The sequence below is a fragment of the Aulonocara sp. 'chitande type north' Nkhata Bay genome, linkage group LG6 (genome assembly GCF_057382095.1).
Source record: "Aulonocara sp. 'chitande type north' Nkhata Bay isolate Kocher_YH1m ecotype deep benthic linkage group LG6, A_spYH_male_GT1.1, whole genome shotgun sequence".
Classification (NCBI taxonomy): domain Eukaryota; kingdom Metazoa; phylum Chordata; class Actinopteri; order Cichliformes; family Cichlidae; genus Aulonocara; species Aulonocara sp. 'chitande type north' Nkhata Bay.
In genome coordinates this window covers 13,162,712-13,186,725 of record NC_141349.1, presented here as the reverse complement: position 1 = coordinate 13,186,725, position 24,014 = coordinate 13,162,712, and the positions used below count along the sequence as shown (strand labels likewise).

Here is a 24,014-nt window from a genome sequence, read left to right as displayed (position 1 = left end):
TCATATTTGTTTGTTTCTCTTTTCTTTCAGGGGAAAAGCCTTACATCTGCCCCTATGAAGGCTGCAGCAAGCGCTACTCCAACTCTAGTGACCGCTTCAAGCACACTCGCACCCACTATGTGGACAAGCCTTACTACTGCAAGATGGCAGGCTGCCTGAAGCGCTACACAGACCCCAGCTCCCTACGCAAGCACATCAAGGCTCATGGGCACTTTGTTGCCCAAGAGCCGGGGAGTTCAAGTAGGTCAGGGACAGGGCTGGGCCTTCCTACCCACCAGAGTGCCACTGAACAGCCCTCTGTAGGCGGGACTCCTGTCATCATCCCTGGGGCTGCTGCAGCCCTTCTTGGGGGCCTTGGGACGTCCTTGCCACTCTCTGCTTTCTGCCATGCCAGAGCTCTAGGCCACCACCGGGCACCGCTCTTTTCCATGGGTGGAGGAGGAAGCATGGGATCGCTCAGCCTTTCAGACTCCCCACTGTTGCGCTTTGGACTTTCAGCTGCGTCTATGTTTGGGTTGGGGGCTTTGGGAGGTCTGGGGCAGGTGGTAAGAAGGGAGCCAGAGGACGGGGAGGAATCAGAGGAAGGAGAGGACGGGGAAGTGCTGAACCTCTCTGCAGGGGTTGGGGTGAGACAAAGTGACGCTTTGTCTTGGGTGGTGGTTCCATCAAGGGCGCTACTCCTCAAACCAGCTGTTGTTAGTTAAGATGAACTGTCAGCAACTCAGAGAACCAGAGAGTTTGACTTTGTGTTTTTCCAGCCTGCCATCATCATTATCACCGTGTCTCATACTAACATTTTATCAGAAATCACTGGTAATGTAAGTGTAATAGTTTAAAAAAGTACATAACATGTGAGACTCGCTCTGGATACCTTGGTGCCACATTAAGATACACTGAAATGTCTTTATGTTGGCATATCATGGAAAATCCAGATAATTCTATCTACAGTCCCTCAGTGTATGCCTGCATCACTTCCTTTTGTTGATATATTGTTGCTCTTTAAAACAGGACGTTTACTTCCTCATTTATGTTGTATTAAGGAGTTAAACCAAAGGTGTAGATCTCTGTGAAGCTGGTGGCTCCTGACAAAACACTAGTATTTAATACCCGGGCATGAAACCTTATTGGTTTTACTAACATAATGCAGTGCATATGACTGTGGAAAGCTTTTGTGGGTGTATAAGGTTATAAAAATCCCTTCCACAGTTAGAGCCATGCAACAGTTCAGCCATTCCAACCAATAATAACTAAAGACAGACTTGAGTACAGTGGTCTTGTAATGAGCAAAACTTCAGCAGGGCCTTTTTGTACTGCATAACAGTTATTTTTTACACCATACATGCATTTAGCTGTCTTAACTTTGAGAAGGTCAGTTCATCCATATTGCAAAGAAAAGAAAAAAAGCCAGATCCTTAATCGTAGCATGCAGATCCACTTTATATTTTTTTTTTCACATTGACCTGAGATACCTACTGAGTATCTCTATAGCTCTAGTTGTTATCTGGGTAATGTTAAATCATCAGTGCAAACAGTTTCTCCTGTTGAAATACTCCTAAGGATAGCAATGTTGTTTGGATAATTTCCTCAACCACTATAGCTGTTTGTAGTTATTAGTAGGCTTGATAAAAAGTCTCGGGCATTTAAAATTTGTTTGCTTTAACTGGTCTCTGGTTTTAAAACCCCAGATGATGAGTAAGAGAACCAAAGGTCAAAAAGTAAGTCCATATAATAGTGACTCATACAGTAATGACCAGGGAAAACATTGTGATTGCCCGGCCATCACGTATACCCACCTTCATAGTCTGTTTTACTCTAAATTAAACCACAGTTTACCAAGTTAATATCATGGTGAGACTTGAAACTGGGGCCTGAGATCATAAACCCACTAGGAAATGTTTACTCCAAAGAGAAACAAAACCACATCGCTGCACAGCTAAATAACAGAAGTTAGGGAATATGTGTAATCTGGGTGAACTGAGCCTTCATAAACCCATCTTTTTAATTTCATCTACAGCTTGATTTCCTAAAGGATTTTTCCACAGGCAAGCTCGTGGATTAAATTTACCAAAGCTGCTAAGGAAAAACAGCTGGCACCCCGGCCTTGTGTAGTTTTTAAGCTCGACAACCCCCACAGAGTGCTTCCATCGACTCAGATTGTTTCCTCAACAATAAAGATGTGAGGAAACAAGGATGTGGGGAGCAATAGGAAGTACAGTCCACACACCAAAACACACACAATTATGTAATATTAAAACATACAATACAGAGCTACCCTTGATACAGTTGATTTTATTTGAGCAAAGCTGTTTACACAATATTTATGCATATGAAGAGGAAATTATGTGTTTATGGAAAAGATTTTGCACAGCAGTCTTCTTATAGATTGTACTTAAGTCAGTTTGAAATCAAAATCTTTGACTCGGTCTGATCATGTAAAGGTTTCTATGGTTTCAGTTTGGTACACCAGTTGCTACGTGCAATATGTAGTCCTGGTATATCCCCTCACCTGCTTAATTTCCAAGCCAAAAGCAAACAGAATAATTGCCTTGCCTCCAACCCCCAAAAATATTGATTTAAAAATGCTAAATCACAAGAGGTCTCACGCTACACAGGACAATGTCAGCAGTTATCGCACTAATTTGCACATAGAAAAGTGCTCAGTGTTGCTCTCATATCTCCACTGCTGTTTATTTTAGCTAACAGTAAAACCTTGACTCAGACTTAGAACACAATGACGTGTGACAGATTATTTTCAACAAAAAGCTATGTTGACCATGTGATTTTTCTAATCGCAAGAAGAACGAACTAAAAAAAAAAAAAAAAAAAACGAAAAACAAACATATTGACACAAGTGAAGGTCAGAGCTCCTTCACTCGCAGATTATATTAGTTTAGTGTTTGTTGTACTAATCGTTTCAAGACAATGGTCTAAACAGGATCAGCCCTGCCTGAAGGAATAATTCTTGTGGGTAGACAAAGGTGTGTATATGGCAATAATAATTACACATTTGCTTTGAACAAATGTTGAGACATGGCATAAGTAGGAACAGAAAAAAAAGCAGTCTATCCAGAGGCAGTGAAGGGGAAGTGTTTGACGATGGCCACACATGGCCAGTATCTGTGTTGATCTTGTATTCCTGTTTGCACATCCTGATCAGTATTTCAAAGGTGCCCCAGTAAGTGCCTTGTGTTTCAGCTAAAATATATCACTCAGTATATGGAACATATGTACTCAGCTGTAAAGTGCATATATATGCTTTTTTTTTTTAAATTACATTTTAGGAAACGTTAAACTTTTTAAAGGCTTGACAACAGATGTGATTTGTACATCAGGGCGACTGCAACACCTTTTAAACACTCCACCAATGTTTACGACTATGGCAATGACTCAGTGTCAATAAATGCATTAAAGGAGAGAGTGTGACACCATTGTGTAATTTTTGTGCTGTGATGTTTTTTGTTTTGTTACTTTACAAGTTGAAAGACTACATGGTAGAATAAAGAATTGTAATAAATTAGGGTTTTTCTTACTGTGCGTGTCCACTCTTCTCTATTTGTGTTATGCCCACTCACAGTTAGAGTTTGCCTCTGCTGTTTCATTTGTTTGAGATTATGACATCAGGTAGCTTCCTTGTATACCAGCATGAATAGAAAGCAGGAAAAAGCAGACAAACAGGTATCTTCTTATCGATGTGAAAGAATTACCACGTGAATGTTACTGATAGCTCCGAGGAGAATCAGAAAATGGTCCTCCCATATCTAAGTGGGTTATAATAATATGTCTCCACATCTCGGGTGACATATTAACAATAAAACATTTCTGATGGGTGTTGCAATGGCATGCCTGTCACAGCTTTGGTTATAGTAAGGGCCCCTCTTCCCCTCCAGGTAGGTAATTGTTCGTAGGTGAGAAAGAAAATCAGTAAATATTTGACGTGTAAATACACCTTTGTAATGAAAGCCTTAGGTTTCAGCACTTGGAGAAGTAATACAGTTGTATAAGCATTGTAAACGTGTAATCTTTCTCTGGACTGAAGACAGTGGATTGGTTGCAACAAGTTTTATACCTCCAATCCAAAACCTCATGGGGTGATGACACTCAATCTGCAAATGCTCACTTAGACCCCTAGTCCCCACCCTAACCCTAATTCTAACCTTGATTGGACAGGCATGAACTGCCAGCCTGAGGAAATAGGACATTTAAATGCTGTGGCTGTGGTATATAACATTCACACACAAACACACAAAAAGAAAGAGGAGGGAATGGAGGGATGGGATTCCAACCAATTACTGGCTTATTGTGGTTAACCACAGAAGTGTCTGATAAAAATGTCATGGGAAAATCCCCCCAGCAGGGAAAAGTTAATTGTTGATTCTAAACGACCTGTAGGTGTTAATGTGAGTGTAAATCCTTGTCTGCGCCGAGTTAACCCTCCCCATTTCTTTAATTGAATCTATGAAAAATGCCAACAATAAAACAGTTTGATAGGCATAAAAATATTATTTCTGCACCAACAGGATGATCTCCAAAGAGCCATCACCTGAAAATCTAGTGGATCTCTGCATGATGTGGAACTGTGGAGGACAAAAGAAAAAGTGGTGTTGCTTAAAAACTACCTGCAATAGATGAATAGTATCTGAAATTAAGAAATTAAAGAAATCTACCAAATACCTGAAATGAGAAGCCTCATTAGAAATGGTCTCAGAAGGTTAGCTGTCAAGGAAGGTTAACATGGAGCAAAGGCTGAGGTTGCCAAATTACAATTGTTACGCCTCTTATCAAGGAGTGAAATCAGATTTCAGAATTTTGAGTCAAACGGTCATGAACTTATGAGGCGTACAACAGTGACTGCTGCATTTCAAGCCAGTGATGTTGGGGATTTTGGCGAAATTGGATGGAACTACGAACATATACAAACAATACAATCTTATTGGTGATGGCTTTTGCTTTGGCATGACAATTGCCCCAAACACAATGCCAATTCAGTAAACATGTAGCTGTATGGGAAAACACACAGTGGAATACTATCAGTCATGGACTGGCTTCTCCAGAGCATGGAGCTCAAACTTATTGAAGCAGTGTGGAATCATCTGGACAGAGAACAGAACAAAAGGCAGCCAACACCCAAAGAAGAGCTTGGAATGTCCTTCAAGAAGCCTGGAAACTACTTAAAGAAGTTAGAAGAAAGCTACCTCATAGAGGTAATTAAAAAAAAGGGAAATAAGTTGTAATGCTAGTGATGTTTAATGCTTTATTATAGCACGTTAGCATGCTAATATTGGTGAATTACTAACAATAACACTTACAACAGAGTAGTACCTTTTGTTTTGTTATATTTTTTTTCAATATTTGAATGTTAATGTTCATAGTATAACTGAATAAAATCTTGATATGTTACGATAAAGATACTTAGTAAAATATGAAATTTAGCCTCATCTCTGCACACTGTCAGGCAATTTGTCAAAATGTTAGACAGACAGAACTTTCTATGTAGTTATCACACAATATAAAAATCATATGAAAAAAAGTGTTAAGATGTGGATTGTATTAAAATAAATATTACAGATGTCATGTAATTAATTTATCCTCAGTGCTTATTTTCTTAATATATTGTTTTATGTACTTTAATAATGAAGGTTTGTAAAGCAAGGCCACTTTTGACTCATAAACTAAGTGCTCAGCCAGACTGAAAAACAGGAAGTTAGTGTAGAGCTATACAAGTACATTAATAAATACAGGAAGCCAGACAGAAAAGAGGAACTTGTACCATATAAGGAGTCTTTGTATCAAAACTGTGTGACGTGTAAAGCAGGGTTTTAATAGTTTTGCAATTTTCATTAGTTTTTATTTTTATTTAGTTTTGACTTCAGATTTTATATCAGTTTTAATTAGTTTTTACCAATTGTTTGCTAGTTTAGTTTAGTTTTTTTTTTTTTTTTGAAAAACCTTAGTTTCAGTTTAGTTTTGATTAGTTTCAGTTATAGTTTTAGTTGTGTTTGCAATAATTAAGTGTAACAAAATCCCAGTTTCATCATATCAGTCATGCTCTTCTGCTTATCCTTGGGTATGTTGCTATTCCAGCTACCATATCCTGCACCCTGGACAGGTCAGCTGTCTGTCGCAGGGCTAACACGCAGAGACAGACAACTCACATTCCCACCTATAGGTTCTTTAAATAAATAAATAAATAAATAAATTAATTAATTAATTAATTAATTAGGGCAGATGAACAACCATTGATACCAGGCAACTATAAAATGTATATCTTGGCCCCAATGAGACTATTAACTTTTGCAGCATCGGGTGTTCGTAATTTTGGTTCAAGTGAATTGATAAACTTTTTGAAGGCAATTGACTCACACAGTTGTGTAGATATCCCCGTCCTGTTGTCTCGGGATGCATCACGCTGCCTTGCCTGGGGTTAGCTTCTGTTTTCTGGGGATGAGGGTTGAGTGTGCTCCCTTACCTTCTCAAGGTAAGCTAGGTTAGCCTTCTTGTGTGAGCTTTTCAAGTGCACTTTAAGGTTTGTGGGATTTTTTTCCCTTTAGAAATGTCCCTCATAATTTGTCTCTTTCCACTACAATTATGCTTTATCCAAAACACAGTCATATTCAAAGTAATCCCAAATTGGACTTTGGCGCTTTCTCCCGACTTTTCCTGACATGAATCTACGTGTGGACAGAGCAGCAACACAGACGACTTGACTAATGTACTGCCACCTGCTGGCATAATGAGACACAGCAAGAAAAAAACCTGGAAACTAAACTTCATTTTCACCCTTGACTATTGTATGACACACACACATCAACGAAAACTAAACACATTTTTGCTATAAATTCAGTTAATTTTAGTTAGTTTTGTGAACACTCATTACAGTTTTAGTTAGTTTTCCTTTTTTCGCAAAGTCTCGTTTTTATTTTTATTTCTGTTAACGAAAATGTTTTTTCACTTCTAGTTTTCGTTATTTCGTTAGTTTTCGTTAACGATAATAACCTTGGTGTAAAGTACCAAAATAACACCTATATGTGAGACGTTTTTAAATTCTAATGTTAGAGTTTCTGCAACTCGCTTTTGGGGCTCTCTCTTCCGGAAGATGATTGAATAAAAAGAAATATAAATGTTTTGACCACTATGAGTCGGTTTTCTCTGTTCTATCAAGGGGATAAAAGAATTGGGTTTTAATATTTGGTGTTTCCGCCTGGTTCCCTTTGCAACAGAGAGAACAAACGTGGCCGAAGGTTGGATCTGATATGAGGCGAACATGAGATTTAAAGATTTAAAGGTAGGCACAAACCTGTTCAAAGAAAAAGCAAATCTGTGCATATTGGATGAATTCAAAAAAATTTGGGTTAGCAAACCTGGGAAAGAGAAAACTGACTGCTTAAGTGGGAAAATTGTGAAAAGAAACATATACAGAAAATGTATTAACCTTACTAACACTTACAAATACAAGAGAGCTCATGAAGATTGGACAGCATCTTGAGCATGTGAGTCTGTTTATCATCTTGTCCAAGTCACTTAGTGTGAAAGGGAAAAAGCGATTAAAGCTTAAAGTAGTTTTTAGAATACTGAATTAGAAGTGCTCTTGTACAGATTGATCAAAACAAGTGATTGCTGTAGAAATAAAATAAGATAATTCAATAATGTGGTAATGTTTAAATTAGAGATGGCACGATACCACTTTTTTATGTCCGATACGATATCATAAATTTGGATATCTGCCGATACCGATATGAATCTGACACAGTGTTTTTTAATCAATAAAACAGTTTTTTTAATATCTTACTGCATTTTGTATAAATTCATACTCAAGTTTAAATAGACAACACTAAAGCTATTCTGTTATACCTGTGTGTAAAAAATACACTGCACCCAAAATATTTCATAGTTCAGCAATACTGATCAATCTAATAAACTTAAACCTACTCCATCCTTCCTATTCTGGTATTTTAAAGAGTACTTAGCAGAAATATTAAGCAACCTAACTAATAGGGTTGCAAACTCCCAGCAAAAAATAAAATAAAATAGGGAACCCCCCCCTCCACCTCATGATGCTTAATCGACGTAATCAACTTTAATTTGATGCAGTGTGAAAAAAAATGCACAGAAATCAATTATTTTTCAAGAATAATTAAATAGATTCAACATCTTTCTTCAACAGAACTGCAGACTGCACGGTTGGTATCTTCCCAGAGGAAAAAGTAATATAGCTTACTAGGGTATATTAGACTTAACAGCAGACAGTAATGAACTTCTATACATTTTACATCAGATTAAAACTTTGGGTGTAAGATTCAGATAATTATTTATTAAAAGCTCGACATTTTAAATGAGAATAAGAAAGAAAAGTATGTCTTTGTGCCCCTTTTCCCTGTTAATGACCTATCGGCCCCCCTGGCTAAACTTTGCTAGATCCGCCCCTGCACAGTTACCAGCTGTCAGCTATGTAGAAAAAGATCCTCGAGTAGAAAGTAATATTAAATAAATTCTAACAACAGCTTATTAAGCTTAAATGTGCTGCTGTTGTTCAGCCGCTGGTTTCCTCTTTCTGGTGCGAAGTGGGCGAAAAACAAACAAGAGAGACGGACTCGTGACAGAAAAGCCGATCAGCTGATCATTAAGCAGTTTCACGATTGAAGTAGCAGCAAGAAGAGGGAGGGGGAGAGAAGAGGCAGTCGCTCCATATATCGGTTGTTAAGCTTAACGTGGGAATGCTTTACAAACATTCAGAGATGAACTTACACACTTGCTTTACCTCTCTCTGGGATAACTTCCTCGGAGATGAAATGCTGGTTTGGTAGCGAGGCTACAAACCAGCATTTCATACAAATACACGCAGTGCTGTATGTGATGCATACTGCTCCCACGTGCTACTTGGGTTTCCTGTCTGACTGGATGAGTGAAGCTTGCACTGAAAGAGACACTGTGACTGTGTGAGAAGAAAGGCTTGGTAACATACAGGATAATTAAATAAAGTGGTCGGGTCTGTGACTAAGTGCAGTAGTCCAAATTTGGAAAAGAAATTTAGTATTTAGGGATGATAGATTGTTATAACGTCTTTAGAAAAGGCTTAATGAGAATATCAATAGTGTGCAAACTGTGTGGCGTTTAACAAGATTTTCTGTGTATTTAGGTGAAATTATGTCAGTTGACTATGTCCACTGTGAGCGACCATCTTTGAACAGAGGCGGGGTTTACGACACCAACTCTCTGCCATCTATAATCCAGTTTTGAAATCCCTTCCCAGACGCCTTAACGCCCACTCACATCCTGGGCCATCTGACCTCAGGAATTCGCATGATAAGGTGGGGCCAGGTTTCACAATGAACACACCCGAAACTCTGGCTGATTGGGACCCACACCCAGTTTCACACCTTGGCTCAGGCGATTAGAGGATCATCAGGGGGTCCTTTTGTCTCTCTGTGGGGGGTTACTCCCACTAGGTTTATATCTGGGACTCTCCACCATGGACATGTCTACACTGAACAAAAGGCCATGTTGAATTTACTTGATTCAATAGTGGACATTGGTTGCACACAAATTTCTTGCTTTGGCAAAAACTTAAACAATTGAGTTAAATCAACACAGCTTTTTCATATGTAATAACCATGTGCATTTTGTGTTCATAAAACACGATTGAAACATGTTCAGATGATGTAAGTTGAGCTCTTGGAATATTTTAATCCTTCACAATTTTGTCATTTTATTTTAACACTATTCAATAACTTTTACCCCAGTACTACTTGGTCACTTAAATACTACATGTTGTCTTCATATTACATAATGTTCAACAAAGTCTAGAGTCTGGTTACCATAAAAATTGAATGGATCTACAATAGCTACCATCCTCCTAACCTTATTCTGGTGCAGGGGGGCTGGGAAATAACCCTGAAGTGATAGGTTACAAGGCAGGACAGCTCACAAGTCTATCACAAACCACCATTTGCACTTACATTCACAGGTAATTTAGAATCACCAATTAACCTAATTCTAACAACTGCTTGACTTTTAACTCTGGGACAAAAAACAGAATACCCTGAGAGAACCCAGTGCAAACTAGCCAGATTGTGGATTTGAACCCAGGACCTTCTTAATGTGAAGCAACAGCACTAACCACCACGCCACCAATCCAGACTTAACAAAAGTAGGAAAGCTATGATTTCAAGGCTTGATGCAGAATTCTTTTGTACGTTTTTGTCCTTGACAGGTTAAACCACAATAAATAGCAATAGCATACATGTGGTGTGTGTGTAGTTGTCTGCCTCTTATAACTCCAGTGGTTTTCCTGCAGTTTGAAATCTCGTGCGATCTTGTGAATTTCATGAGTTCAGCAACTAACCACTCTTACTAGATTGTATCAGGTCGTCTCAACAAGAACAAATTAAGTTGTTGAATTTCGTACAGATTCTTCATGATTTCATTACATTCATAGAAACATGAAATTATTGTGTTTAAATTACAAGTTAGACTTTTTTAATGCAACAACCACCCAATTTACTTAGAGGCGGCTGCTCGATTTGACTGAGATGGATGCCTTCCTGAAACCACAATCCAAAGCGTGCGAGACTGAAATCCCGTGTGGTGTCGCAGTAAGTTATTGACTTACTTCACTCGAACATGATATGAACAATTTAATCTAGCCTCTCTGCATATCATGTAGTTTCTACACTATATAATTACACTTAACTTTAAAGCATGAGGCACTTATGTTAAATACACGCAAGATGCTTACGTAAATCCAAGAGTTGGCCAATCCCTTTTTTTCAGTGTATAACGGGGCCCTTTAACATTGTGACAGTGCACTTAGAGAAAACCTGGCAGGTGATTTTGTTTTGTGCTTGGATGAGCTACTAATCGGCTCTCTTTTTCTCATTTTTGTTCTAAGAAGGCCTGCAAGATTGAATTAACAGCGCTGTAAAAAATTTACGGGAGAACAAATAGAAGGTGACCTTTTCCAGATTACAACTAGTAGTCCATGTCTGTTGCTGTAACAGTAGTTCATGTTTAGAGTAAAACATCCCAGCTCACTGATTTGATCGGGGCAATAGTGTGCCTAAAATGTTGCATAATTTTGCTGAGAGATCTTTTACTTTGTGGTAATCTTAGACGAGTAGTTTTATGGACAAAAACCACCAGGTCATTCAGTGCGTTCCCTTAGTGCTAATGTATAAGAGATGTTGGTGTAGTATAACTGAAGTAATGTTGTTAAGTCCTTAAAGTCATATTCTTTTATTGTCATGACTGTATTTTAAGGTATTTTTATTTTTGTATGATATCTGATTTATATGGAATATGGTTGAAGTAAACTAAAGTATAAAATACTTAGTCAGTCATTTGTTTAATAGTAACTTAACATTATATAATTCCCATATAAAACTATGAATTGTAATTTTAAATGGTTTAAAAGCACGTAGAATAGCATATGTAGGCAAGTATATTTCTCCTTTTTTTTATTAAGAAGCAAAGACGAAAAGAAAAAAAAAGAAACAGGGCAGGGTTCGGTGGTTGAATCATCCGTCCCCAACAATGCCAAAACCAAATCTACGCCCTTGTACTGAACAAACACTAGTGTTCAAACAAATAGAACATACACAAAAGAATAGTTGTGCAATTCAAAGATGCTTTGAAGTCAATGTTTTAACCTTAAGTCTTCAACACAGCCCGAGCTGTCTTAGGCAAGCTTTCTTGAAATTTCTTTATGTAGTGTTAAAGAAATTACAAGAGAGTAGTTCTCCGGGCTTCTTGGTGGCTGGGGTTAGGGTAGGAACCACAGCACCTCAGCCGTTAAAAGGCAGTTGACAGTGCCGGTGTAGAGGGTTAGGGTGTAGAGTGCTGTGCGTAAAAGTTGTCAATACTCGGCTGACTCCTTCAATATTAAAAAGAATGCGTCTCCTCCCATGCGCACAATTTTTGTGGTTAAGACCCTTCCTACTCCCATAGACATCCATTTTAATACCATAAAAGACCACATGCAGTAAATTTTCAGATTACAGTTAACTTGAGTGGAAAGATGAGCTGGTTCTAATTAGGGGAAAATGACAAACTATAATTCCCCCCCCCCCCCCCCCCGTGTCCCGTCTCTCTCCTCCCCCTTTTCTCCCTCCCCAGTCTCCTCCTGCGCTCCTGCGCCTCCCTCCTTCTCTCACTTATCCTATATCACACACAATGAAAGGAAAAAGACAAAAAGAAGTCGCTTCATTCATTTATCTGGAAACATTAATGGATAGAACACCTTAAGTGAGCCACTTAAATAAATAATCGCTGGATTTTGTGGCTGAAGCGAAGAGGAAAGAAAGAGAACAAGGAATCACGAAAAGAAGGATCGGGGCCGATCATGGGGGATTCCGACACTGGCTCAGGTGCAAATGGAACGAAGAGGTAAGAACTTATCAAACTGCTTCCAAACCAAAACTCAGCTTTGGTTTCCTGAAAAGCAGCAGCATGTAAAGGCTCTGAATTCATCATTCTGGGACGCATTAGTCGCTATTCTTTAGCTTTCATTCATATTTGATTCCATTTTTTGTGATGAAAAAAGTGACAAGATCAGTATTAAAAAGTTTAACTGATTAAACTTAAATGTTAGCGTTCGGGGAGAAGCTGACTTATGCGATAATATAAGCTATACATTTTCTCTACTTGAATACTGGATACCTGACAGACAAAACTCATTAATTGAAGTCACTTTCAACTTATTTAAAAGCAAGAAACGGTTTCGGTGTCAATGAATGATTAGAAAACAAAACAAAACTAACAAACAAACGAAAACTAACATTTTTAAAGATGTTATTTAACGTCTTTTGTGTGTTTTATTGTTGATGGTGTGTTAGCGCTATTGTTCTTCCTGGTAAGTTAGACAAAGTTGACCGTCTTGTTCTGAGCAGGAAATGATTGATGATTAATGATTGGTGACTTGCATCTAACTGATTTTTCATGGCAAGTTTGTATACACATCAGTATAACAAAACATAGTGAACACAATGGGTAGACTATTAAAATGCAATTTGTTTAATCAGTCTGGCTGACAGAACAAAATAAATAATAAAATACAAAAGGCAGTGTGCAAATAAAACATTCCCTGAACTCCAATGCTGCGCATACGGAGTCTTTACTATCCACTTGGCTTGACTTAAGTACAATGGAAAACTTTTGGGGAATTAGAATTACAGATATGAGCAGTATTACTTGAGAAAAGAAAACGAGTCAAACTGGTGTGGCTCTACTGCTGTGGAGTGAGGCAAACAGGTTTGGTGAAACAGAAACCAGTGTTTAATCGTATAGGATTATAGGCCACAGCAAATTCAAAAGTGTCAAATGTTTTGGTGTTAGTAGACTTCTTGCAAAAGTAGAGTTAATTTTACTCTAAGCAGAGTCACATTCTTTTAATGTAACTCTGAGGTGTAAAATGATAGTAGTTAAAATCGAGTGTTAAAAATGAGTGTTTCTATTTCAAATCTGGAGGTGTTACAATGTTAACATTAACTCTTGACCTCTTAACTCCGAACTCCTAGAGGGGCTATGACACTAATAGAGTAAATTCACAGACTCCGCCCGCAGTACCACAGATTCTGATCCAAGCTGAAGTGAAGCCGTTTCAGAACATTTTGCTCTACATATTTCTGAGTTGTTTGCTATGCTTGGTAAGTCGTTTTTTTGTGAGATTGTTTCAATTATTATTATGAGCTTTTACTTCTGTGGCTTTTTGGAGTTGAGACAAAGCTGTGTGAAAGGCATTAGCCATGTTGCTCGCTGATAGCATAATAATCTGTTTTAGCTAGCTGAAATATATTGTCTGCGGGCAAATAGTACAGCCTTGAAAAAAAGCTTGCATATGAATTTTCAGTCAGGTTTTTGGTTAACTTAAATACACCTAAAACAATATCTAGATTGTGAAATGTTGGTATAATGGTGCTACTTCAAGCCTGAAAACGATCTCCCACAAAAAAAACCGAGCTAACAGCAGTTGCAGACGTCCTGACTGGGTTGTACGTTTAGATCCCTCCAGAGTTTTGTGCACACGGTTTAGGTAAAAATGAAAAAGATTGAGTTTTTAAATTTAGTTCACCATTAACTGTTGTCTGTGTTCTTCAGTTGTTTGAGAGAGCACCATTTCAACAAACATGTTCGGGTAGAATATTGCCTTTAAATACAAGTTACAGCTCAAAAATGATTTTTTTTTTTTACTGTGCTTCAATTGATTACCAGATTATTTGTGCAATTAATTAGTGCACAACTAATTTTTATTGAATCTCCACACAGGATATGCTTGTTAAGGTGGAATATGGGGGAGAGCAGAAGTGATGAATGGAGGACATGCATATTGTATTGAAGAAAAGAACAATGAGCATGCTGTTGCATTTATCTATGTCAGAGCATTTGATAAACAATATTCTAATGAAAGTGAGAACATGTACATTGCTCCATATTGTTACATGTTTCAGAAAACGTTTTGAAATTGTAGTGCACAGTTCAAAAATAAATGTTTTTCAAAAACCATTGCCTCTTTGTAATACATGTTTATTTCCAAAGGAATTTCTAGAAGTTCAGAAGAGTAAAATTCAAACTTTTAAGAATTAATTAGAAGATCTCTTATGTAGTTAAACTAGAATACTCTGAGAGTTAGTATATAAACTCTTAACACCTAGTTAGCATTAATAAGTGTTAAATTATCAACTCCAGTTGATAGATGGCATCCATTGTCACGCAGCATACATTAAATAAAAATGTTGAGGAGGCAGAAAAATACCTTTTGATTCCTTCCTCCAGATCACCATTAACACTACTATAACAATACTAGAAATAATTTCTGAAGTAATTTGGAAACTGCGTCAACCTCAGAAGTAGCGAAAAGCACAGACTTTCTTTACTTAAGTAGAAATAGAGATACCTAGGTTTAAAAATACTCCAGTCAGATTAAATGCTAATTCAGCTCTGTTGCACTAGGGATGGGTACCGGCACCGGTTCTGACATAAACGGTAGTAACCAGACCGAAAAGCAGCGCACATTTTTGGTGCTTTTTTTTTCCTGAGATGTCATACACTTTGGATTCTAGCCAATCATTTTACCTTTGCAAGCGTAGTAGGCGGGCCAAGGTACGTACGTTCTTTTAGAGCAGAGCTACAGATTAAAAATGCCCAAGGTGAAGCGGTCAAAGTCTGGCTGTACTTCACAGCAAAAGATGCAAACTCAGCAGCCTGCAACAAGTGGTATTATGTTGATACGGTGATACTGTGCAAAGGAGGTAACACCTCGAATCTGATGAAACACCTGGTGACGCATAGCATTTTTTTAAAAGCCGAGAAATGCGCCGTATTTGATAGCTTGTTGCAGGACCTCACACCGAGCATATCTACTGCGGGTGTGGTGCCTGTTATCGGACCCGGAGTTAGCAACATGAACCCAAAGAGGAGAGTCCTGGCCCCTAGCCCTGCCAGTGTAGCAGAAATGATGACAGATGATGATGGCAGCAGCAGCCGTTCTTCTCTGGGTCAGTAGCTTAATGTTGTTCGTGTGTAATTTACATTGATTAGGCTAACCACGTTAATAAATTAATGTATGTAAGGTGAACTAGCAAACACTGTCGTAGTTACATGTGGCTGTCTTCTTGTTTGATGGCAGATACTCCCTTCACCCTGGCCAAAAAGGCTAAAATGACCAAAGAAAATGTGGGAAACAGCTAAACATGAGAGGTTTTTGGATAAAGTTTGTGTTTTTTCCATTGTTTAAGCACTGCTTCCAGCCAAGAGTGATACCATAAATCCCCTATAGCTGCAGAAAAGGCCAACATTGTTATCTTTTTACAAAAAACAGCTAAACATGAGAGGTTTTGGACAAAGTTTGTGTTCTTGATTCTTTAAGCACCGGTTCGAGCACCGTTTAAGCACTGGCACCATTTCAAAAGTACCGGATTGGGACTGGTATCGGATAAAACCTAAACGATACCCATCCCTATGCTGCACTGTGCACCAATCCAACACAGTGCTTTACTGTGAATCCACCACACCAATTCAAATTAAGCTATATATTTATATACATAATATAACTACCCACTAACATGCAACATTTGAATAACAGCTAACAGGAGTTAGCACAGCTTAGCTTTATATATAAAACATGTGATAATATACGTAATTTATCAATGTGATTGATAATGATGACATCATATGTAAGCTTTAAATTTGCAGTTAATTTGCCCTTACCTTTAAAAATAACCTCTCATCTTCCTCTCCTGTTCTTTCTGTTTTCCTACATCTTTCTCCATCTCTGAGTGAAGTTAGTGCTCTCTCTTTTCTTTCCCTGGAAATACAGCAGCTGAACCTTTACCTGGCAACACACTGTGTGACAAAATGCAGACAAACAGTTTGTGTGATTGTTGATGTTTGTTTAGCTGATAGAAACATTACATTTGAAATGACCTAACACTTAAAAAATGCTTCCCCCCTTCTGTAGCACTAGATTCTGATGTATCACAAACACAACATACTTAGACCTACACTCCTTTCCCCCACTTAAATTCCCGAAGTAACAAATCTGTTAGAAAATATAAGAAGTGGAAAGCATAAATATTTATGTAAAAATGTAGAGAGTAAAGAAAAAAGTTGTCAGAAATTAAAATACTCAAATAAAGTACAGAATCCTAAAATTTCTACTAAAGTAGAATAACGTAGGTATTTGTACTTTGTAACTTTCCACCTATGGTCACCATTAGATGTCACAAAGTGTGGAGTGCAGAGATGAGAACTCAAATGCAAATTTCACAACACACATTTGATAAACAAAATATGAAGCCCTACAGGTAATAACAAGTTCAATAGCTCAGAGAGAAAACCTCAGAAAAAGTTTCACACAAGGCATTGGTGACAGAAAATAATCTAAACAGGCATCCGTGACTCAGTTTCAGTGCTATCATTACAAAAAAAAAAAGTGGAAAATCTTTATAGACCCTTTGATAAAACCTGCGCAAACAATCGTTTTCCAACAAAGGTCAAAGTGACTTCTGATGAAACAAAGAAATGGCCTGTTTTTCAAGTGTTATCATGACTGTATTATCTGCCTCCAGGAATTTGTTGCCATTTGTGAGTCCTTATATTGATGCTATAAATATTGTTCCCTATACTGAGGTAATGATTGTTAATCTTTCACTGATAAAATTCAAAAAAGTAGCTGGAAACATTCAACAGAAATTGGCAGTACTAAAGAGGCTGAACACAATAGCTGTGGGCTGTGTTCACCTGGATTGTACTTACATCATTAAGGAGGTGCATATCAAGTTGTTCCATAGGTTATAGCGCAGGATTTCAGAGGAGTGTTGATATGGTGCAGCTTTCCCACTGAAGCATAAATCTTCAGTATCAGTGAGCTTAGAGATTTTCAGCTCTAACTCAAATGTTGTGAAGCTGTGCACTTTGTTAACAATGGCAAAGAAAGATGATATAACTCACCACTTTTATCTTTCTTGTCTTTTTAGGGAACTTGTCCAGAGCATCTTTCCACAGAAGAAGATCTTATTTCATTCCTGGTTTCAGCTCCTGCTTCTATTTTGTGTTTTGGCCTTAGGCTTGTTTTACACCCTGTCCAGCCGCCCGCTGTCACTATGGCAGAGCTTCCCACTGCAGGAACAATACCAGTGGTTTTTAAACCAGAACAGTAGGGTTAATGCACCTGCTTACCGCATTCATCCCAAAAACAAAGTTATATTAAACAAAACCACTGAACCTTCGACTGTGCGATCTACCTCCCTCCAGTACCACCAAGCCTATCCACGCAACTACCATTTTCTTATGGATAACACAGAGGTTTGCAAGAACAAGATCCCATTCCTGGTTCTCATGGTTCCAGTGGAACCAAAAAATGTGGCAGCTCGGGACGCGATCCGCCAGACATGGGGCAAAGAAAACATAGTTCAGGGTGAGGTGGTACTCACTTTATTTATGTTGGGTGTCTCTAGAGAAGATGATGTTGAGAAGCTCAAACAGGAAAATTTGCAGCACCATGATCTGATCCAGAGTGACTTCACAGACAGTTATCTAAACCTAACAATCAAAACCATGGTGATCATGGACTGGCTAAGTACACACTGCCCTGCAGCAGCCTATGCCATGAAGATTGACTCTGACATGTTTCTGAATGTTGACAATCTAGTAATCATGCTAAAACAGCCGGGCATCCCCAAGACCAACTACCTGACAGGGATGCTTATGTGGAACAGACCAGTCATTCGTTCCAAGAACTCCAAGTGGTATGTGCCTGAGGAATTGTATCCAGAGCCTGAATACCCGACCTACACACTGGGTATGGGATATGTCTTTTCTAATGATCTTCCAGAGAAATATGTGGAAATGTCAAAGTCAGTCAAACCCTTTAACATTGAGGATGCTTATATTGGGATGTGCATGAAAAAGCTTGGACTTGCCCTCACAGCACCACCAACACCCTCCCAGTTCAAGGCCTATAACTATGCATATAATCGCTGTGAATTTTCCAAGGTCATTACATACATTCTTGGTTCTTCTAAACAGCTGCTGGATTATTGGACAGACCTGAAAAAGCCTGGGCCACCTTGTCCTTAACACCTTAGCTTTATGCTAGAGTTTGAATGTATTTATAGATTGTTATAAACTACCGAAGTTATTTATTTTTTTAAATGTGATTTAGAGTTACTTGTTTGGAAAGGTGAAGGTGAACAATTGCTTGAAGGTTTTATAGGTTTACCAGGTCTCATTGGGGTGCACTTTTACATGTGTGATTATTATGTGAGAATGCTGAGGTTACTTAAATGCGTTTACAAATAATACAGCTGGGGTTAAAGATTAAATTGACTGCTAATGAAAGGTGTAAATATTTTAAAAGATTATAAGGTTTATTTTACATATTAAAGTACATTTAATTAAATGGACTGTTCTTATTCATTTGAATGTAATGAATATGTTTTTCCAAAACCTCAACCTTTCAGTGTTCTCTTGAATGTTGTGAGAAACGTCATTCACATACTAGAGTCTATGATAATACCACAGTAGAGCACTGTCCTGTTTTGTTTTCTATCACTGGCAAATCTGGGATCCTTAAAAGCCCTTAGAGGACAGTTTCTGACATACAGAAAGATACTAGTTACAGAATCCATATTTCTCTATATTGCCTCAGATTGTTTTAATCTGCAAAGCAATTTCAATTCTTTTAGACTATTTCTTTATTTCAATTGTATTCATCTCTCATTGCATACATCTGTTATGTTCCCATTGTGTCCTTATCTCTCCCACCAGAAATAAGACACACAGACAGCAAAGACTCAAAACAGCCAAGGTTCACTGCACATCTTAACCTCCTAAGACCCAAACTCTTCCATGGCATGCATTTTTAATTTCTCTTTGGTATTTGGGCATATTGGGATCCAATGAATGTAAAAACAAAGAATTACCAGATTTTTTTTAAACTGAATTTTTGTTTCTGAGAAAAATGAGAGCCACATATGAGGATATTTGTTTTAAATTTTGATGAAACAGAGGCAGTATAATGTCCTCATAAGTTGATATCAGGCCCTTGTAGAGCAAAATTTAGTGATTTGGTCTAGACAACCAAAAATGTAATGGCCACATCATAGCTGGACTGGCCATCGGGCATACCGGTGGGCCGATGGCGATTTTTCGTTTTTAAAATTTTTTTTTTTATGGTATAAACAATGAAAGGTGGTGGATTGGCCAGATGCTGGCCGATATGTAAAAGTAACTCAGTAACCAAATTTTTGGTGGCTGTGGCAGAGCTGCCACAGAGGCCAGCAGGTGGATGAGGGAGAGTGGAGGCAGGAGGAGGAGAGACCCGAGGCAGCTGCCGGTCCGAGTATCAGGTGAACTGAACTTCAGGTAAGAAGTTATGACCTGCAGTCTATCTGGGTCAGATATAAACCAAGTTTAGGTGGAGTTTATTTTCGTTGTGCTGACTTTTTACAGTTACAATAAGTTGTACTGCGTACTATGGGAGCTATGATGTTGCTGACAGTGAACTTTATTTTATTCATAAAGTTAGTAGAGTTGCCAACTGTTCTGTAAAAAACAGAATCGCCCCGCATTCAGAGAAATTATTACGCACTTCGTACGGAGCTGAAAAAGAACACAGTTTGTCCTGGACGTCAGCTAGAATGGAAGAAGACACAAAGCTGGAGTTATTCTGCGTCTTTACGCTGTCAGCTGCCTCTTCTTCTCAAATTCTCTCACCCTCGCTCTCCTGTTACTACTTCAATCATGAAACTGATCAATGATCAGCTGGTCTTGATGCGCGCTTAATCATCCAGGTAAGTAAATCCCAAAAGGTTGATTCTGTTGGAGAAACGTTTCGTCACTCATCCAAGTGACTTCTTCAGTCTCAGCTGACTGCAGGTTTCCCCAACCTTATAAACACATGTGAGTGAAGTTGCCCCCCTACCTTCTTCAAATCGAACAAAATTGATGTCAAACATTTGTCCTGCAAATTATTTTGTTTGTGCAGGTTATGTTTCCCTAATTTTATAAACAGTATATGTACAGTGAGAGAGAGATGTTACATCTGTCTTCACTTGCATCCCAGTCATAGAAGCGTTAGAGGTAGTTCATAAGAGATTACAGGATCACCCCAACCTCAGCAACAGGACCACTCTCAGCACTGATCAGTTGTGTTTGCTTTTGGAACTGTGTCTTAATTCCACCTATTTTGCATAAGAGTCAGTACAGGCAGAAACCTAGGTGTGCCATGGGTTCCCACAGGCCCCTGGTCAAAGTCACCAAACCAGTTCGTAAGCAGGTACAGGTGTGGCCAGAAGGGTACTCAGAGGCACTGCAAGACTGCTTTTCCACCACAGGTTGCTACACACGACAACACCGCAGACTTTCAGGAATATACAGAAACTGTTACTGCCTACATCCCAAAATGCATCGATGATGTCACAGAGACCAGGTGTCACCGGTTGCTTAGAGGAACCACTTGCAGGACTCATGAGTAGCGTTTAAACAGAGATTGTTTATTACAGATCTTCACCAAGTGTATGTACAGACAGTGCGGGGTTAGTGCTATATACAAGACGTGAGGGGCAGGGGTCCAGGGAAAACGGGGAAATCACACACGCGCTCAGTTCAACCTCTCTCTTCTCCGCTAGCGACCAGTCACTCCTTCCACACTCCACACGGGGAAACACGGGGAATCTAGGAACAAAGAAACACTCGTTAAGTCTCTGAGACGGAGGCACAGGAAACTTGAGCTAGACGTGTACTGACTAGAGCCTTCACAGCAATCCAGCGTTGAACAGCTGATCTCCTCCTTCTAATATACCAGTTGGTCTGATGAGGCCCAGGTGTTCCCAATCCAGGAAGGTGTGGACCGAGGGCGTGAAGCTGCCATGAGTTCTGCCCCTGCAAAACAGGGCAGAGAAGGAGAGAGGGGGAGAGAGAGGAAAAAAGAGAAGAGAAGGAGGGCTAGGAGTGGAGAGATTCTGATCAGCACCTTGCCGATCCTGCAGGTCGTGACACCAGGACTATCACTGTCCGGGCCAATCAGAAACCATGGCTCACAGGTCAGGTTTAAATGCTGCTAAAGTTGAAAAATGCAAGCCTTCAGAGCCGGGAATTAGGTGAGCAAAAGAACAGCAAGGGCAAACCTGTCACGTGGCATCAGCTACAGCAAAGCTTCAGCGACAGCAGAGATACTTGGAGGCAGTGGCAAGGAATACAAACCATCACAGACTACAAGCCCACTCTGCAGACCGTGGTGACACAATCCCCAGACAGTGTGTGGAGATCCCTTGCCAAAATCAGTACCGCCGTTCCCACATGCCTCAAAGCCTCCACCATCATTACTGTACCCAAGAAGTCATCTACCTCCTGCTTTAAGGACTACCGTCCTGTCAAACTCACCTCCATCATTATGAAGTGCTTTGAACGGTTAGTCCTGCATCAAATCAAATGATCTCTTTCGTCAAAACGCTCAAGTGATGATGGAATTTCAACTGCCCCTCACTCAGCCCTCACACATCTCAACACTAGAGACTCATATGTCAGAGTGCTGTTCATAGACTTCAGTTCAGCATTCAACACCATCATTCCCCAGCAACTCATTCACAAACTGGATCTGCTGGGGATCAGCACCTTGCTGTATAACTGGCTGCTAGATTTCTTGACAGGAAGACAGCAGATAGTACGGGTCGACTGCAACAACTCCAGCCCAAGAACACTGAATACGGGGGCTCCCCAAGGATGTGTGTTGAGCACCCTTCTCTTTACTCTGCTGACCCACGACGAGATCTACTACAGGGGTGAAGTTAACCATCTGGCAGAGTGGTACAGCAACAACAACTTGTCCCTGAATGTGGAGAAGACCAACAGCGACTCTACTTCCTCTGCAAACTGAGAAGCACAAGAGATTCAACCCCCATTATGAGCACCTTTTACAGAGGCACAGTTGAGAGTATCCTCACCAGCTGCATCACTGTGTGGTATGACTCCTGCACTGGGTTCTGCAGGAAAAAATGACAATGCACCTGCCTCATTTGGAAGGTCGTCTCCATTACAGGTGACCCCACTCATCCCTTCAGCAGCGTCTTCAGTTTGCTGCCATCAGGAAGGATACTGAAGAGCCTCCGGGCCAGAACACACAGACTGAGAGACAGCTTTGTCCATCGGGCTGTCAGGATGCTGATCATCTCTGAATTGAGAAGGGGGGCCCAAGGGTACATCTTTCGCCATCCTACAATGCTATGATTGTAGCCATTCCCCACTTTCTGTGAATGGTACTCATGGCCATTCTTCAGTAGGCTTTGATTAGTTGTCATTGATCAATGCTCATAAGAATTTGCATACTAACAATCATGGAACTAACCCCCCAGCACTTTGTTCATTCAGTGGTGCTAGTTTCTTCCCTATGCAAATGTACTGTTTATAAGGTTGGGGAAACCTGCAGTCAGCTGAGACTGAAGAAGTCACTTGGATGAGTGACGAAACGTTTCTCCAACTGAAAATGTCCAGATAAACAGAATCAACCTTTTGGGATTTACTTACCTGGATGATTAAGCACGCATCAAGATGTTATTTTATTAAAAAGTTTAAAATGTTAGCAGAAAAAACAAACATTTTTGCAGCACAAACCAGCACAAACATTTGACATCAATTTTGTTTGATTCTATTAATGTGGGGGGGCTGGTTGACCTCTGTTGACCTCTAGAAATTTTTGTTAATTTCTTCAAAATGATAGCGGCACAAACAAAAATTTTTGCAGCACAAACCAGCAGAAACGTAGCAGAAACGCAGCACAAATGTAGCACAAACGTTTAACAACAATTTTGTTGGATTTGGGTAATGTGGGGGGGCTGGTTGACCTTTTGACCTTTACCTTTTCATTAATATATTTAAAACAGAAGCAGCACAAACGACAATTTTAGCAGCACAAACCAGCACAAACATAGCACAACTGATTGACACCCATTTTGTTTGATTTAATTAATGTGAGGGGGGGCTGGTTGACCTCTTATGACCTCTAGTAATTTTTATTAATATCTTTAAAATGATAGCAGCACAAACGAAAATTTTTGCAGCACAAACCAGCACAAACGTAACACAAACGTTTGATACCACTTTTGATGGATTTGAAGAAGGTGGGGGGGGGGGGGGGGGGGGGGGGGGCAACTTCACTCACTGGAAGACTGCAATTGACTCACACTCTCTAACTACACAAACAGACTGCATGAATTCAGATACCACCATGTAGTATTTCATTTATTATGCTGTAGTAACAAGTGGTACACTTACTGGAAATGATATTTGCAATGGTTGACTGATATTTGCAACATGTCCTGCAAATTGTAAATATCATGTCAAAAATAGAAACATTTTAACTTAGACTAAACAAATGCCTAATGGCAGCTAACAAGCATCTGTTGGTGGCAAGCTTGTTAGCACTGACATCGTCATTGTGGCTGATGATATTTTGTACTTATGCAACAGCTTTTGGTGGATTTTTTTTCTCTACAGCTCTTATAGATAACCATTTCCCGGTAGTTCAA

The 24,014-nt window shown here is 39.3% G+C and overlaps 2 protein-coding genes across 3 annotated transcripts in view; both read left to right on the top strand.

Moving 5' to 3' along the window:
• LOC147327413 (zinc finger protein GLIS2-like) overlaps positions 1–3,530 on the top strand; it is a 30,783-nt gene extending 27,253 nt beyond the window's left edge. For both annotated transcript variants that reach the window (XM_086295020.1, XM_086295019.1), the window contains exon 7: positions 31–3,530. In XM_086295020.1, coding sequence (XP_086151146.1) covers positions 31–704 — 674 coding nt within the window. In that variant the 3' untranslated portion in view covers positions 705–3,530. The remainder of the gene's footprint in view (positions 1–30) is intronic.
• Positions 3,531–12,158: 8,628 nt separating this feature from the next.
• On the top strand, positions 12,159–18,889 carry LOC147327412 (beta-1,3-galactosyltransferase 5-like). Its single transcript, XM_086297538.1, has 2 exons — positions 12,159–12,378; positions 17,466–18,889. Exons 1-2 carry the CDS (start codon positions 12,335–12,337, stop codon positions 18,565–18,567), a joined length of 1,146 nt encoding a protein of 381 aa, XP_086153664.1. The 5' UTR covers positions 12,159–12,334; the 3' UTR covers positions 18,568–18,889.
• Positions 18,890–24,014: the final 5,125 nt, after the last annotated feature.